At 31.9% G+C, this 15,204-nt stretch overlaps 1 protein-coding gene across 1 annotated transcript in view; it reads left to right on the top strand.

Moving 5' to 3' along the window:
* Positions 1-15,204, top strand: part of Sec71 (ADP ribosylation factor guanine nucleotide exchange factor Sec71) — a 129,161-nt gene that overhangs the window by 100,687 nt on the left and 13,270 nt on the right. The window contains exons 25-28 of the mRNA XM_075368854.1: positions 5,703-5,881; positions 6,270-6,353; positions 9,313-9,444; positions 13,387-13,567. Of these exons, the coding sequence (XP_075224969.1) occupies positions 5,703-5,881; positions 6,270-6,353; positions 9,313-9,444; positions 13,387-13,567 (576 nt within the window). The remainder of the gene's footprint in view (positions 1-5,702; positions 5,882-6,269; positions 6,354-9,312; positions 9,445-13,386; positions 13,568-15,204) is intronic.

Below are 15,204 nucleotides of genomic sequence, written 5' to 3' on the forward strand. Positions count from 1 at the left end.
GCTTAGGGTGATAACAAAGAGACTGAAAACATTTTGAAGTAGGTTTTTAAAAAGATTTTAATAAGGTTTGTTTCGGTTTGTCGTCTGAAAGTAAAATAATGATTAAGTTCAAAAAAAAGTTTTATTAAATTGGTCTATGTTATAAGAGTGTAGTTGAAAACAAGTTTTTTAACAATTGTTTTTATATGTAAAAAATCAAACTAAATTGTTGTTATATTTTATTACCGCATAGGATCACTTTAGTCAGTCCATTATCCAAGCGTCTTCAATGGGACTGTTCGGGCCTTGCGGTCCTCCCACTACATTTTCATACATTTCAATTTTTGTGTCCTTTCTAGTGTTGAAAATGTTTGTTTTGTGGGTTTTTTCCAATGTGAAGCAAGTGTTTTTGTTCTTTATTTTCTTGTTTAATATTATATTATGTGGAATGTCTTCTGGTGTAAGGCCAATTTTCTTCAATCTTATTTCTCTGATCCATCTGCATCCTCTCTTGGTATTTTCCAAGTCAATATTGTGCTGTACTAGTCAGAGGAAAAAGAGGAAGTTGAGGAGGATGAAATGGGAGAAACAATAATCTGAATTTAAGAGAGCATTAAAAGATTTAAATGGCAGAAAGGCTCCTGGAATAGACGGAATACCTGTAGAATTACTGCACAGTGCAGGTGAAGAAGCGATTGATAGATTATACTAACTGGTGTGTAATATTTATGAAAAAGGGGAATTTCTGTCAGACTTCAAAAAAATGTGTTATAGTCATGATACCAAAGAAAGCAGGGGCAGATAAATGTGAAGAATACAGAACAATTAGTTTAACTAGTCATGCATCAAAAATCTTAACTAGAATTCTATACAGAAGAATTGAGAGGAGAGTGGAAGAAGTGTTACGAGAAGACCAATTTGGTTTTAGGAAAAGTATAGGGACAAGGGAAGCAATTTTAGGCCTCAGATTAATAGTAGAAGGAAGATTAAAGAAAAACAAACCGACATACTTAGCGTTTATAGACCTAGAAAAGGCATTCGATAACGTAGACTGGAATAAAATGTTCAGCATTTTAAAAAAATTAGGGTTCAAATACAGAGATAGAAGAACAATTGCTAACATGTACAGGAACCAAACAGCAACAGTAATAATTGAAGAACATAAGAAAGAAGCCGTAATAAGAGAGGGAATCCGACAAGGATGTTCCCTGTCTCCGTTACTTTTATTATTAATGTTAAATGTTAAAGGGTTTCAGACGATATTTTGCAGCTGATGGATGAACGTAGAAAATATAAGAATGCTAGTGATGAAGAAAGTAAAAGGAACTATCGGCAATTAAGAAATGCTATAAACAGGAAGTGCAAACTGGCGAAAAAAGAGTGGATTAAAGAAAAGTGTTCAGAAGTGGAAAGAGAAATGAACATTGGTAAAATAGACGGAGCATACAGGAAAGTTAAGAAAAATTTTGGGGTACATAAATTAAAATCTAATAATGTGTTAAACAAAGATGATAATACGAAAGGTAAAGTCGATAGATGGGTGGAATATATTGAAGAGTTATACGGAGGAAATGAATTAGAAAATGGTGTTATAGAAGAAGAAGAGGAGGTTGAAATGGGAGAAACAATACTGAGATCTGAATTTAAGAGAGCATTAAAAGATTTAAATGGCAGAAAGGCTCCTGCAATAGACGGAATACCTGTAGAATTACTGCGCAGCGCAGGTGAGGAAGCGATTGATAGATTATACAAACTGGTGTGTAATATTTATGAAAAAGGGGAATTTCCATCAGACTTCAAAAAAAGTGTTATAGTAATGATACCAAAAAAAGCAGGGGCAGATAAATGTGAAGAATACAGAACAATTAGTTTAACTAGTCGTGCATCAAAAATCTTAACTAGAATTCTATACAGAAGAATTGAGAGGAGAGTGGAGGAAGTGTTAGGAGAAGACCAATTTGGTTTCAGGAAAAGTATAGGGACAAGGGAAGCAATTTTAGGCCTCAGATTAATAGTAGAAGGAAGATTAAAGAAAAACAAACCAACATACTTGGCGTTTATAGACCTAGAAAAGGCATTCGATAACGTAGACTGGAATAAAATGTTCAGCATTTTAAAAAAATTACGGTTCAAATACAGAGATAGAAGAACAATTGCTAACATGTACAGGAACCAAACAGCAACAGTAACAATTGAAGAACATAAGAAAGAAGCCGTAATAAGAAAGGGAGTCCGACAAGGATGTTCCCTATCTCCGTTACTTTTTAATCTTTACATGGAACTAGCAGTTAATGATGTTAAAGAACAATTTAGATTCAGAGTAACAGTACAAGGTGAAAAGATAAAGATGCTACGATTTGCTGATGATATAGTAATTCTAGCCGAGAGTAAAAAGGATTTAGAAGAAACAATGAACGGCATAGATGAAGTCCTACGCAAGAACTATCGCATGAAAATAAACAAGAACAAAACAAAAGTAATGAAATGTAGTAGAAATAACAAAGATGGACCACTGAATGTGAAAATAGGAGGAGAAAAGATTATGGAGGTAGAAGAATTTTGTTATTTGGGAAGTAGAATTACTAAAGATGGAAGAAGCAGGAGCGATATAAAATGCCGAATAGCACAAGCGAAACGAACTTTCAGTCAGAAATATAATATGTTTACATCAAATATTAATTTAAACGTCAGGAAAATATTTTTTAAAGTATATGTTTGGATCGTGGCTTATATGAAAGTTAAACTTGGACGATAGGAGTACCTGAGAAAAAAAATTAGAAACTTTTGAAATGTGGTGCTGTAGGAGAATGTTAAAAATCAGACGGGTGGATAAAGTGACAAATGAAGAGGTATTGCGGCAAATAGATGAAGAAAGAAGCATTTGGAAAAATATAGTTAAAAGAAGAGACAGACTTATAGGCCACATACTAAGGCATCCTGGAATAGTCGCTTTAATATTGGAAGGACAGGTAGATGGAAAAAATTGTGCAGGCAGGCAACGTTTGGAATATGTAAAACAAATTGTTAGGGATGTAGGATGTAGAGTGTATACTGAAATGAAACAACTAGCACTAGATAGGGAATCTTGGAGAGCTGCATCAAACCAGTCAAATGACTGAAGACAAAAAAAAATAAAATAAAATAAACTAGTGTCATTTCAGAGTCTTGAATCTTGCATCCTCATGATATGTCAGAAGAATCCTAGTCTCCTCTTAAACATGGTATCAGTGATGGGTTTCAACACTTTGTACATGACTTTGTTGGGCATAATCCACCACTGCCCGTCTTTCTTGTGCTTTTTATTGATGCAGGTTCTTCCAATTCTTCTTTTGATTTTCTGGAGTTTGTCCTTGATTGTTCATTCAGGTCAAAGAAGGTTTCTGCTGCAAAAGTGGCTTATGGTTTCATAAGAATGTTGAAATGTCTTATTTTTGCGTTTATTGATAGACATATTTATTTTAAGTGTCCAGGTTAATTTTTGAGCTTTAGCTAGTTCGGTTTTTTCTTAGTTGGATTGAGGGTTTTTTTATTATTTCTTCAAGGTATTTAAATCAGGTTCCTATTTTGATTTTATTACTGTTTTTAATCGTGTTGGTTTTTGGAACATAATTTCTGATTTTTCAAATGATATTTTGAGGCCAATTTTATTCACAATGTTTTGAAGCTCTAATATATGTGATTTAGCTTTGTTGATGTCATTTGGTAGCAGTGCCTATTCGGCAAAACAAAGACAGTTTTTTTTATTTTTCAGCCTATTTTTAATTTTGGGGTATTTTTTGAACCATTCCCTCATTACCATTTCCAGAGCACAGATCAATAGTGAGAGCCCATCGCCTTGGCATAGTCCTGTTTTGGCCTCAAATGGTTCCGAGAGCTCACCTCTGAATTTTACCTTTAACTTGTATTTGTGAGGGTCAGTTTTATCATGTTTATTAATTTGTTATATAGTCCATGTTATGTTATGTTTTTAGTAGGGAGTCTCTGTGGGTGCAGTCATAAGCTTTCTTGAAATGTGCAAATGTTATCACTAGGCCTCTGTTTCTTTTCCTGTTGTAATCCATTTTTAGCTTGAAACTCATGATCTGGTCTTTTCTTTCTTTTTCCTGTTTAGCCTCCGGTAACTACCGTTTAGATAATTCTTCAGAGGATGAATGAGGATGATATGTATGAGTGTAAATGAAGTGTACTCTTGTACATTCTCAGTTCGACCGTACCTGAGATGTGTGGTTAATTGAAACCCAACCACCAAAGAACACCGGTATCCACGATCCGGTATCATGATCTGGTCTGGACAGCTCCTCCGTAACCTCCCTGGTATTCTCCCAGTTCTTTCTCAAGTTGTGAACCGATCCTGTTGAGGATTCTTCAAAGAATTTTCTATGTTGTGTGTAGGAGTGAGATTCTCCTGTAATTGTTAGGGTCTGTTTTGTCTGCTTGTGTAGTGGATGGATGAGGGCTGTCCAATGTTGTGGTAGTTCTGCGATCCAGATGTTGATGAGCTGTTGATAAACAACAATTTTGCTGATCTTCCTGCATGTTTCCAGATCTTTACAAAAGTCTGATCTTTTCCTGCTACTTTTGTAATTTTTCATCTCATCCAGTGCTTGGTAGACTTCTTTTATTGTAGGAGGGTTGATGTGAGTGTTGGTGTTGAGGTTTAGGATTTCTGCATTGTCTTTCTTGATATGGGCCAGTTTATTTTCATTCTTTAATAGTAGGGTTCCGGGGTTTGTATTTCTGGAGTAAACAGTTGATAATATACATAATCATTTAATTTAATCTTTGTAAATTGTAACATAAAAGATTGATTATATATGTGCTGAAATACTAAACATAGAAGAATTACACTAGGATTATATGATGACATTCAGGTAAATTTTCAATTCACAGTCAAAACATTCAAATATGCTTCTTTCATGTTTTATTTTTGTTTCTTTCATCAATTTTTTTTTATATCTGTAACATTTTTTATGGTTGATATAGACAACAAATAGTCTTTAATTATACAAATCATGTGGATCACAAAATTTTGATTGTTGTAGAATATTTTTACATGATAGAATAAAAATAATTGTTTTTAATAATTTGAATCAAGTTCTTTTCTATTTTATCACAATACAAATACTTACATTTTCATATTTATCATAAGTAATAAACTAACCACTAAACAGGAGATTAACAGAACTTACCGATTGAAAAATGTCACTCTATCCTTAGATTAGCAATAATGTTGATTTTTTTAATTATTTATAATTGTTAGAAATGTATCTTATTTTCCAAATATTCTAACTGTATCTCGGATATGTATTTTAAATATTTTAAAACAATCACAGTATAATTCAAGATATTGTGTCAAAGCACCTATTTGTTTGTGTAACTACATGTATATCATGTAAATTCATCACTGAAGTTAAAATGACTTCTCTCGCCTGATAAATTCTGTTTTAAAAAGTACCATTTTGAAGTTCCTTTATTGATATTGATAACTGATAAAACAGAATGTACACTATGTTAAAAATATGAGTAAAATTCTCTTTTTGAGTAGATAAAGAAATTAAAATTTGCGCATTAAAAAAAATTTCAAACTTTGATGTGTCAACCGGTGTTTACTCCTACTAGTTCATTAATATCAGTGGTAATAGTTTTTATGGTAATCATTACTTTGTTATTCCTGTAAAAATCTTAATATTATTGTATTAATTTAAGTTATTATATATTTTCAGCGAACGAACAGTTAGCCAGATCTGGAACAAATTGTTTAGAAAATTTAGTTATAAGTAATGGACATAAATTTGATGAAGATACTTGGGATAAGACGTGCCAATGTATGTTAGACATGTTTAGATGTACAATACCTTGTGAACTTCTCAGCGGATCATTGCAAAATTCAACACAGCCCGAGGTCAGATATGTGGATTAGTGTAACTCTATAAGTATTTTAAATTTATTATAATTATAAAAGGTTGTCAATGCAGTAATTAAAAACTAACTATAAATGCTAGCTTTGTTGGTTTACTCTGTATTATTTTTCTAGACATATTGTTATTGTAAAACTTAAAAAATTGTTCAATCTATAAACTTCCTTTGTTTTGATGTAACTTTTTTGGATGAAGAATGACAACAGATAATAGTTATTAATTATGAAAAAGAGTAAAAGTTGCTTTATTCGCCTATACCAGATTTAATATATATGTGAATGGTTTTGTAATCTATGTTTTTATATTTATTTATTATTTGTCACTTTTGATAAATAAAAATTCAAAGCAGTTGATAAAAATCTATTATTTTAGGTTGATGGGACTAGACCGGGAATACTGAAGAGATCAAGTAGTTCCTTCAGTGTTAATTCAAATGATGATGTTTCAAATACAAAGGTATTCTTATAGCTTTATTTTGTGTCTTTTTGTAATATTTATTTTACAATAAAACCATTACTTCATATTTCAATACGTGTACATATTTATAAATCTTGTGTATAGCTCTTAAATCCTAAGTTGAATGTATTGCTGTAATATTAGCACCAAAATCTTTAAATAGACATTGAAAATCATGTAGGTTCAGACGGGGTGAATTTAATGTGTAATTTAAGATATTTTGTTGGAACAGCATAAATCACTTGAGGTATCATCCTCACCCCGAAGGGGAAGATCCTGCTACGTGACAATTCCGGTCGCCATGCCACCCCCTCCATTCTTAGCTCTGATAGGCTTTACCGGAGATCATCTTCTTAACCCACAGATTGAATAACATCTCTCAGTTAACAGCTTGACTTCCGTCAGGATGTCACCAATGTAAGTGTCACGAATGGCATTTCCATTGGTGTAAGAACGTACTGTCAATAAACACAAAACTAAATTAAAAAAACTGCTCAAATGAACAGAACTGAGTAGAAAATATTTAAATTTTGAGCTATAGCCCTACCCACGAAATAACCGCAAAAACAAACTACTACAGAGCACCTATCTTGGCAACAAGAGAACGCCCAAGCAGTCCCTAACCACCCGGGTAACCTGAACTCCCCATCCTATATGCCCTTTGTAACTCATTGAAGAACCAAATATTTCATGATGTTCTCCACAATTGACTATTCGACCCAGCTTTTCCATTTAACATTTAAATCTAAAGTGGACCCAGTATCCCAGAGCTACTTCACTACCTCTAATCGTGTTTCATCATACCAATGACAGACTTATAAAACATGAAACGCATCGTCTTAATATGCCACACCACAGACACAGATCCGAGTCAGCCAGGCTGAAATGAGCCAACCTATCCCTAAAAGCACCATGACTCAAAAGAAACTTGAGTTATATACTCTTTAGAAAACACCCATGAGGTGCCTTGCATACTTCTCACATCAGGAAAAAGACCATGCATGTGACAGCCATCTCATCCCACCTTGTTTACCATAGTTGAAATCCATCATTCTCAATCCTAATTCTAGCAGAAATTAGTTGACCCAACTTCTTTGCAAAATAGCGTTGATGCTCAAGCGCAAGAACATCAGTAGGCTTTACTCCAGCAATCACCAGGACAGCCTCACAAGAAATTGTATGGTAACTACCTGTCACTGTTAACAACAAAAGATGCTGAGCCCTTTATAAAATGTCCATAAAAGTTTTAAATTTTAGCCTATCCGCCCAAACAGGTGTGGCATACAACACAATGCCTCACACACACCCTTATAGATGATAGTCATAGTCTTAAAATTCAGACCCAATATTAACCACACATTGAATACCAAAGAAGGTACTGTAACCGCTCCTTAAAACAAAGTAGCATTTACTCCTCTTTGTCAAAGAGCACCCCAAGGTACTTCTGAACCTGAACATATCAAATTCGATAGCCTGATGTTGAAACATGGACCTACTGCATCGTACCCAAATGGCCCTTCAACGGCATCATCTTGATTTTATCCAGGCTGAATGCCATCTTATGTTTATGGCCCCACAGCTCAAGTATCCTGCACGCCCAAGAGGTGCAGATTTCAATCTCATTCCATGAACATCTTTCGACCAGCAGCAGCCCGTCATTGGCATAAGTGACAATGCAACAGCCACCAGGCAAAGAATCAAACTTCACAACCCACAATAAAGTGGTTTACACCAACTGTGTAGCATCCTATGACATTGAATTGAAATTGAAGAAAATAGTGTAATATTTTGCCTATATGAGGAAGTCCAAGGTGTAAATTTTGGGTACCACTGCATTAACTAACACACACATTGCTTAGCATTTTTAATATATGTATCCTCTCTACCTCCTGTGCTGAAATTTTTATTTGTTTTTTTTTCTGGTTCTACAACCCTTTAATGTCTAGAGATGTTTGTTTTCTATGAGAAAGAATTTACTAAGAAAATACATCTTGGTTCATTTGATGCACATCAGATAAAGTGATGTGTGAATATTGTTTGGTACCTTTCCTTGCCAAATATATAAGTACAGAAGTATCTGAGCAAGATCAATTTCATGAATGTTAATTGATGATAGTCTCATTTGTATTAGAAAAAAAAATGTGATTAGAATATTAGTGAATGGTGATCCTGAATGTGTTATTACATTTAAAATTCCTTATTAATTGTAACATGAGTTTTTACACAAGTGAAATACTTGTGTAAGTAATTAATTTGCATAAAACACATTAATGGTAAAAAATTAAAGATACTTCAAAATAGAAAGAGTTCATCCTTCAATGTGTACTTCAAATTATGTTTAGTATTCCTTAGTATTTATTATTTATGACAAACAATAAAACTGCTTTATAGAAACTACATGTTCAAAAATAAAAATCAATTCAGAAATTCAGAATGGTAACATTACTATAATAAATCAATGAATTCTGTTTCTGTTTGAATTCATACAGGAAATAATATGTCCTTTATAATAATTCTTTAATAGTAGTAAAGAATATTTGTTTATTTTTAAACAAATATTTAACAATTTTGCATTAACAAAATAAAATAACTGTAAATCGCAAAGAGAAAAGTACACTTTTTACTACATTCATGGAGCTGTAAGATCTGAGGTACATGTTTGTTTATACTTGAAATACTCTTCGTATTAGATGGATGGATGTCATTATTTAAAAAATGCAACTCATTAAGTATTAATTTACAGAGATGAAAAAATATATAGAATGAGAGAGATTAACCAAAAATTTAAGTCTATATTTTGTTTGTACCAGATCAGATTTTCTGTTTTAATTGTTATAAAGGACTAATTATTTAATGTCAGTTGTAAACTTCTGTTTTTTTATTAAATTAGATAAATTAGCAGCATGAAAATTACATTTATAGTTTCGTATATTTTCATTGTATTTTTTTTGTTTTTCAGATAAGTTCAGTATTTTCTGGTTTATTGATCAAGTGTGTTGTACAATTAGAGTTAATACAAACGATTGACAATATTGTTTTCTATCCTGCAACATCAAGGAAAGAAGATCAGGAGAACTTAGCATTAGCACAGGTAACAATAGGAAATTACTTAAAATCTACAACTGACTAATAAGTTTGTAAACTGCATCCCCTATAACCTCATGATTCTCCAGCCCCTGAAACATCTTGGGAAGTAAGTCTTGGAAATTAAAGAGTGCAAAGTAAGGAGTAAAATGCTAATTTCCAAGGTTATATTTAATGAACCACTTTCTGTTGATCACTAAAATTAAATAAAATTGAAGGCGCAGTTTCACTGCATGTTGTAAATTTATATGAGGCTAATAATTAAAAAAAGTTAAGTTCAAAAGGTTTCCAGAATAGTTTTATACATTTTAAAATAGCAATCATAATAAGGGAATTTGTGGTTTTTTTTATACTGGCAGCATTCTTGATTTCACAACACAGCCGAACCACATGTTTCCTGTTTCACTTACAGCAATACTAAAGCTGTTTGATTTGTATCATGTTTGTTGCAGTGAAAAATGCCAGTAGTTGAGCATCCGTACCCCCATAGGGGAAGGCACCCATCTTGTGATGATCACAGTCACCATACCACCCCTCTGTCCCACCCCTAATGGGCTTTACCAGAGGTTGTCTTTTAGACCCTCTAAACCTGATAACACATTACAGTCATCAGTTTGGCCTCTATCAGGATGCCACCGATGCAAATACCTCGGCAGACATTTCCATCAGTGTATTTACACAACTTTCTATTGCCTTTGTATGGCCTCTTCCAACCAAAACCACCTACCATAATTTAATATCCTCAACTATCAGATTAACCGATTTGAGTAAGCATGATCCCCACGCCTTCCTGTAACACTTACGGTTTCACACAAGAACAAATAAAGAAAATATTGAGCTTGTTGAAAATGTTGTGAGTTCTAGAAGAAAAACTATCAAGGAAATGGTGTACTGACACCATTTCCTTGATAGTTTGGTTATAGTAAAAAGTTGTCATAATTTTTCCATGCATAATTTTCTCTGATTTGAATATGCATTACATTTGTTGACACATTGTTCCAAAAATGTCTGCAGATCAGAAAGAAAGCTCGCGTGCATTTGCAGGAGACCTCATCATCTGGTTGATCAAGTTGAGAATTTTCTGAGCAAGTTATAACAGGAGTTGAGAAATACCTCACCAGGTTGGTCTAGTGCTGAACTTATCATTGCAATTCAAAATCAACTTATCATCGCTGATTTCAAAATCGAGAGTTCTAAGGTTCTAGTGAAATCATTTTATGATAAAAAATCTTTTATTATAAACATTTTACTTACATTTATTAAATTTAAGAATGTATTTAATTTATTTAAGAAAATAAATTAATGGTTCCATTTGTTTTTCATTTAAAAGTTTCTCCATATGTAAATCTATACTAAAAGCACACACAAAAGCCAATTGTTTTCATGCTGATAAAAGATGAATCCTATATTTAGATTTTATCGCAAACATAGATGAAAAACCCTTTTCACAGAGGTAGGATGTGGCAAAAGGGATTAATATTTTCAATGTTTCTGACCAAATTTTCATATTCACTTTGATGAGCAAGCCAAAACGTATCTAAATTTTCAGATGTGAATTGTAATTGTAACATTTTATCTATAGACATTTCGATGAGCTGGTCATAAATCTCAACTGGTAACTATGCAGCTGGATTTAGTACCCATCTCTTTGAGAAATCATTTTTATCTTCCAGGATACTCTGCCAACTAAATTTTTACCTCAAGCAAATTTCATTTTCATACTCTCTGAACTGGTGAATAATAGCGTCTTCTTCATCCAAATTTTTCTCAATATAATCAGAAGTGAATGGAAACATCAAAATTTTTAATTTAAAGGTGGATAATGCAGATATCAAGCTTCTTAATGAAAGCGTGAACTTTCTCTATATTAATACAATGTTTTTATCATGTCCTTGTAAATTATCATTCAAGTCATACTAAGTGCAAAAATACATCGGCTAAGTAAGCCATCAGCAACATATACTCATTATGTAAAAAACATTGAGAATGGCATTAATTTATTCTGGAAAAATATTATTAATTTATCTCACAATTCTAATAACTGGGTTAACACTTTCCCATGTGACTTCTTTATGGATAAAAGAGATTTTTTTCTTTTCACCCATTTCATTGCATGGTTTAGCAAAGAGCCTATTCTGTAATGGCTGACTTTTAATAAAATTAACCATTTTTCAAAGAATTTGAGATTTTGCAGCATATTTTTTGTGGCAAGAGCAGATCTGTGAAGGAGCAGTGCATCCATTCTGTCTTTGGTATAATACAATCTTTTAATTTTTCAGAAATCTACTGTTATTTTCTGTTATCACCTTTACACCATAACTACCTACTGCGATACATTTTGTCCAATCTGTGTTATAATTTTTAGTAGCTTCATAAAAAAGACTTTGTCCTGTTGCATGAACATTCTCTGTAAAACTTGAAGGAACATCTTTTAAATAATACTTTCATCATAATTTATTGTGTGTTTATTTCTGTTTTACTTGTTTCTTAAGTAATAACATTTTATTCGCAATAAGTAATTGAAGCAATTAAAGAAACATAAAATTGAATTAACTACATTCATAAAATAATTATGTAACATTCTAGAAATCTTATATATATAAAAATGAATGTTTGTTTGTACTGTATGCATTCCTATGCCATTCATCTGATTGTGATGAAACTTTGTTGAGTTGTGAGGATGCCTGTGAAATTTCTCAATTAGTTTGAACCCGCTAGGTGACACTGGGGTTGAGATATTTTGAAAAATTGTATTTGTGGTCCAATTTGGATCATATTTAGAATATATATCAGTTACATGAAAAGAAACATTTTTGCAAAAACTATAACCGCTAGGTGGCGTCAGTGTCAAGGTATTTACAAAACAAATAAACAGATATACATACAGACTTTCTTCTTCTGTGTATATATATATATATAATTTATAATGTTTGTATGTGTGTCAGCTGTAGACTAAAAAACTACTGGACCAATTTATGCACAGGGAAAATGGGAAAGGGGAAAGAAGGGAAGTGGAAAATTGGAAAAGGGAGAAAGAAATAGGATAAAAGTTGAAGGTTAAATTGTGTGAAGTCCTGTAATGTTCAGTTTTTTAATGTTTTATCAAACTTTCAATTGTGATAATTTAATCTATATGTGTATATATATATATATATATATATATATATATATACAAATCCAGCAACAGCGAAGCTTTGCTTGGTCAGCTAGTATATTATGAAATAAAATATGTTTATTCAAAACTAATACTGCAATGTGCTCAATTGAATAACATAATACATCTGATATGACAAGCCTCCTACTGATCATTTATTATACTTGAAATGTAATCTCGATAGATTCCAATAATTAGTGATAATTTGAATTTCTTAATTGTTGTTACACCGATCTCTTACTTTTCTGTTTCAGTATATTTGAAAGATATTTCTGTTTATATGGCTCATTCTAATCTTTTGGCTTTGTTGATAATTGTTTTGTTTTAATATGATGTTATTCAAAGTATAGCAGTAGGGTAGCTAAATTATTTTTTTATTCCAAGAAAATCAGTTTGAAAATAATTACATGAAAAATGGTATTATTGCGATTTCCGGCAAAAGCTGACGTCAAAATAATTTGTGGTTATTTACGACACAGAAAGTTATACTTCCACCAAGTTCGTCAAAATTAAATTATTTTTTGTGGAAATGAAAAATAAAAAATGAGAAAAAAAAGATTTTTTGCATTTTTCTTCGAAATTTTGAGGTTATATTAAAAAATGACCTCTACAAAAATTGTAGATTTTTGCGTGATCTACAACTTTTGTACTGGAAAATTTTTTTCACCCTTTTACCATTTCCACTTATAAAAGTCCAGGTAACAATTTTTTTTTTCTCCAAGTGTAATTTGGTTGGACTGGTATCATTTCCAATAACAATATTTTATAAATTTGCCTTTTCTTCCGTTTATTCAGGCTGATCTATTGCACAGAGAAGATAAGAGTTTGTCTGAACAACAGCGTGAAGAACAGGGAATGTATAGAAATCTAAGCTGTAAACATCTTCTTTTACTTACTGATTGTTTATTACAGTCACATCGATTTGCTAAAGCCTTTAATTCTAATCATGAACGTAGAAATCTTCTTTGGAAAGCAGGTATTGTATTTAGTATGATATAATTGCATTAAAATTAACTGCCATTTAATTTAAGTATTGCAATTGTATTATGTACACATTTTTTAACAGGATGTTTTTTTACTTGCTTTGCAACATTTTTTTGTGTCTATCATGGTTTTGTAGCTAAATCAAAATTCAGGTTTTTTTGTAAGATTTTGCCTCTGATATCTCTGTTCTTTACATTAGTTATATTTTATTAGGTTAACAAAGTCAACTTAAAATTTGTGTAGCATTTTACCAGTCTCTGCAACTTGAATCTGGCAGGAAGGATGAACATACAGTTTCTTTTGTCGCTTATTGCTGCTGTTGAGAATTCAACCTACTGGTGTTCTTATTTACTACGTGAATTAATTACATCCTCTGTTTGCCTTTTACTTTATATTTGGATAGTGTATATAAGCTGTATTTAATTCAGTAGACATTATGTGTTGACTGTCCTTAATATAAATGATTTTTTCGTTATAAAATCATGAAGATTCTCCTAAAGTTCAGGTACAATTGACTCAGTTAAGATTAAGTTTAGTTAAAAATTATGTTAAACCAGAGAGAGTTACCTTCTTGTTACAATTAGTTTTATATGAATTCAATCTAAATGGCAGTTGTTGAAGGTATTTAACATTATGTTAATTTCATTTAAAGTCTTATGTGTAATTTTGATTTATTGTTAAAATAAATCAAAAGAAGTTTTATGTAGTTATTTTTCAATTTGTGAGACCTTCACCCTTACATAGAAAACAGTTCAGTTATCATTTAAATCGTTTTTTAAATGGTTATAATTTTCTAGTCAAACCAAAATAACTAGTACTTATTAATAAAAAAAAAAATCTAATTCCAGTAAATTTTCATTTATTTTTTTTCCTTTAAAACAAACAAAATTAAAGCAACAAACAGTAAAGAAACTTTAAAAGAAGTAAATTAACATTTACTGGGAAGGAAACTTACCTGATAAAACAATTCTTTATTAAATATAGTGTATTTTTTTTTCTTCAGTCGTTTGACTGGTTTGATGCAGCCATTCAAGATTCCCTATCTAGTGCCTAGTCATTTCATTTCGGTATACCTCTTACATCCTATACTTTAACAATTTTTTTACATATTCCAAATGTTGTCTGCCTGCACAATTTTTTCCTTCTACCTGTCCTTCCAATATTAAAGCGACTATTCCAGGATGCCTAAGTATCTGGCCTATAAGTCTGTCTCTTCTTTTAACTATATTTTTCCAAATGCTTCTTTCTTCATCTATTTGCCGCAATACCTCTTCATTTGTCACTTTATCCACCCGTCTGATTTTTAACATTCTCCTATAGCACCGCATTTCAAAAGCTTCTAATCTTTTCTTCGCAGATACTCCGATCGTCCAAGTTTCACTTCCATATAAAGCGACGCGCCAAACATATACTTTCAAAAATCTTTTCCTGACATTTAAATTAATTTTTGATATGAACAAATTATATTTCTGACTGAAGGCTCGTTTAGCTTGTGCTATTCGGCATTTTATATTGCTCCTGCCTCGTCCATCTTTAGTAATTCTACAAATAACAAAATTCTTCTACCTCTATAATCTTTTCTCTTCCTATTATTACATTCAGTGGTTCATCTTGGTTATTTCTAATATA

The sequence above is a fragment of the Lycorma delicatula genome, chromosome 6 (genome assembly GCF_047948215.1).
Source record: "Lycorma delicatula isolate Av1 chromosome 6, ASM4794821v1, whole genome shotgun sequence".
Taxonomy (NCBI): Eukaryota; Metazoa; Arthropoda; class Insecta; order Hemiptera; family Fulgoridae; genus Lycorma; species Lycorma delicatula.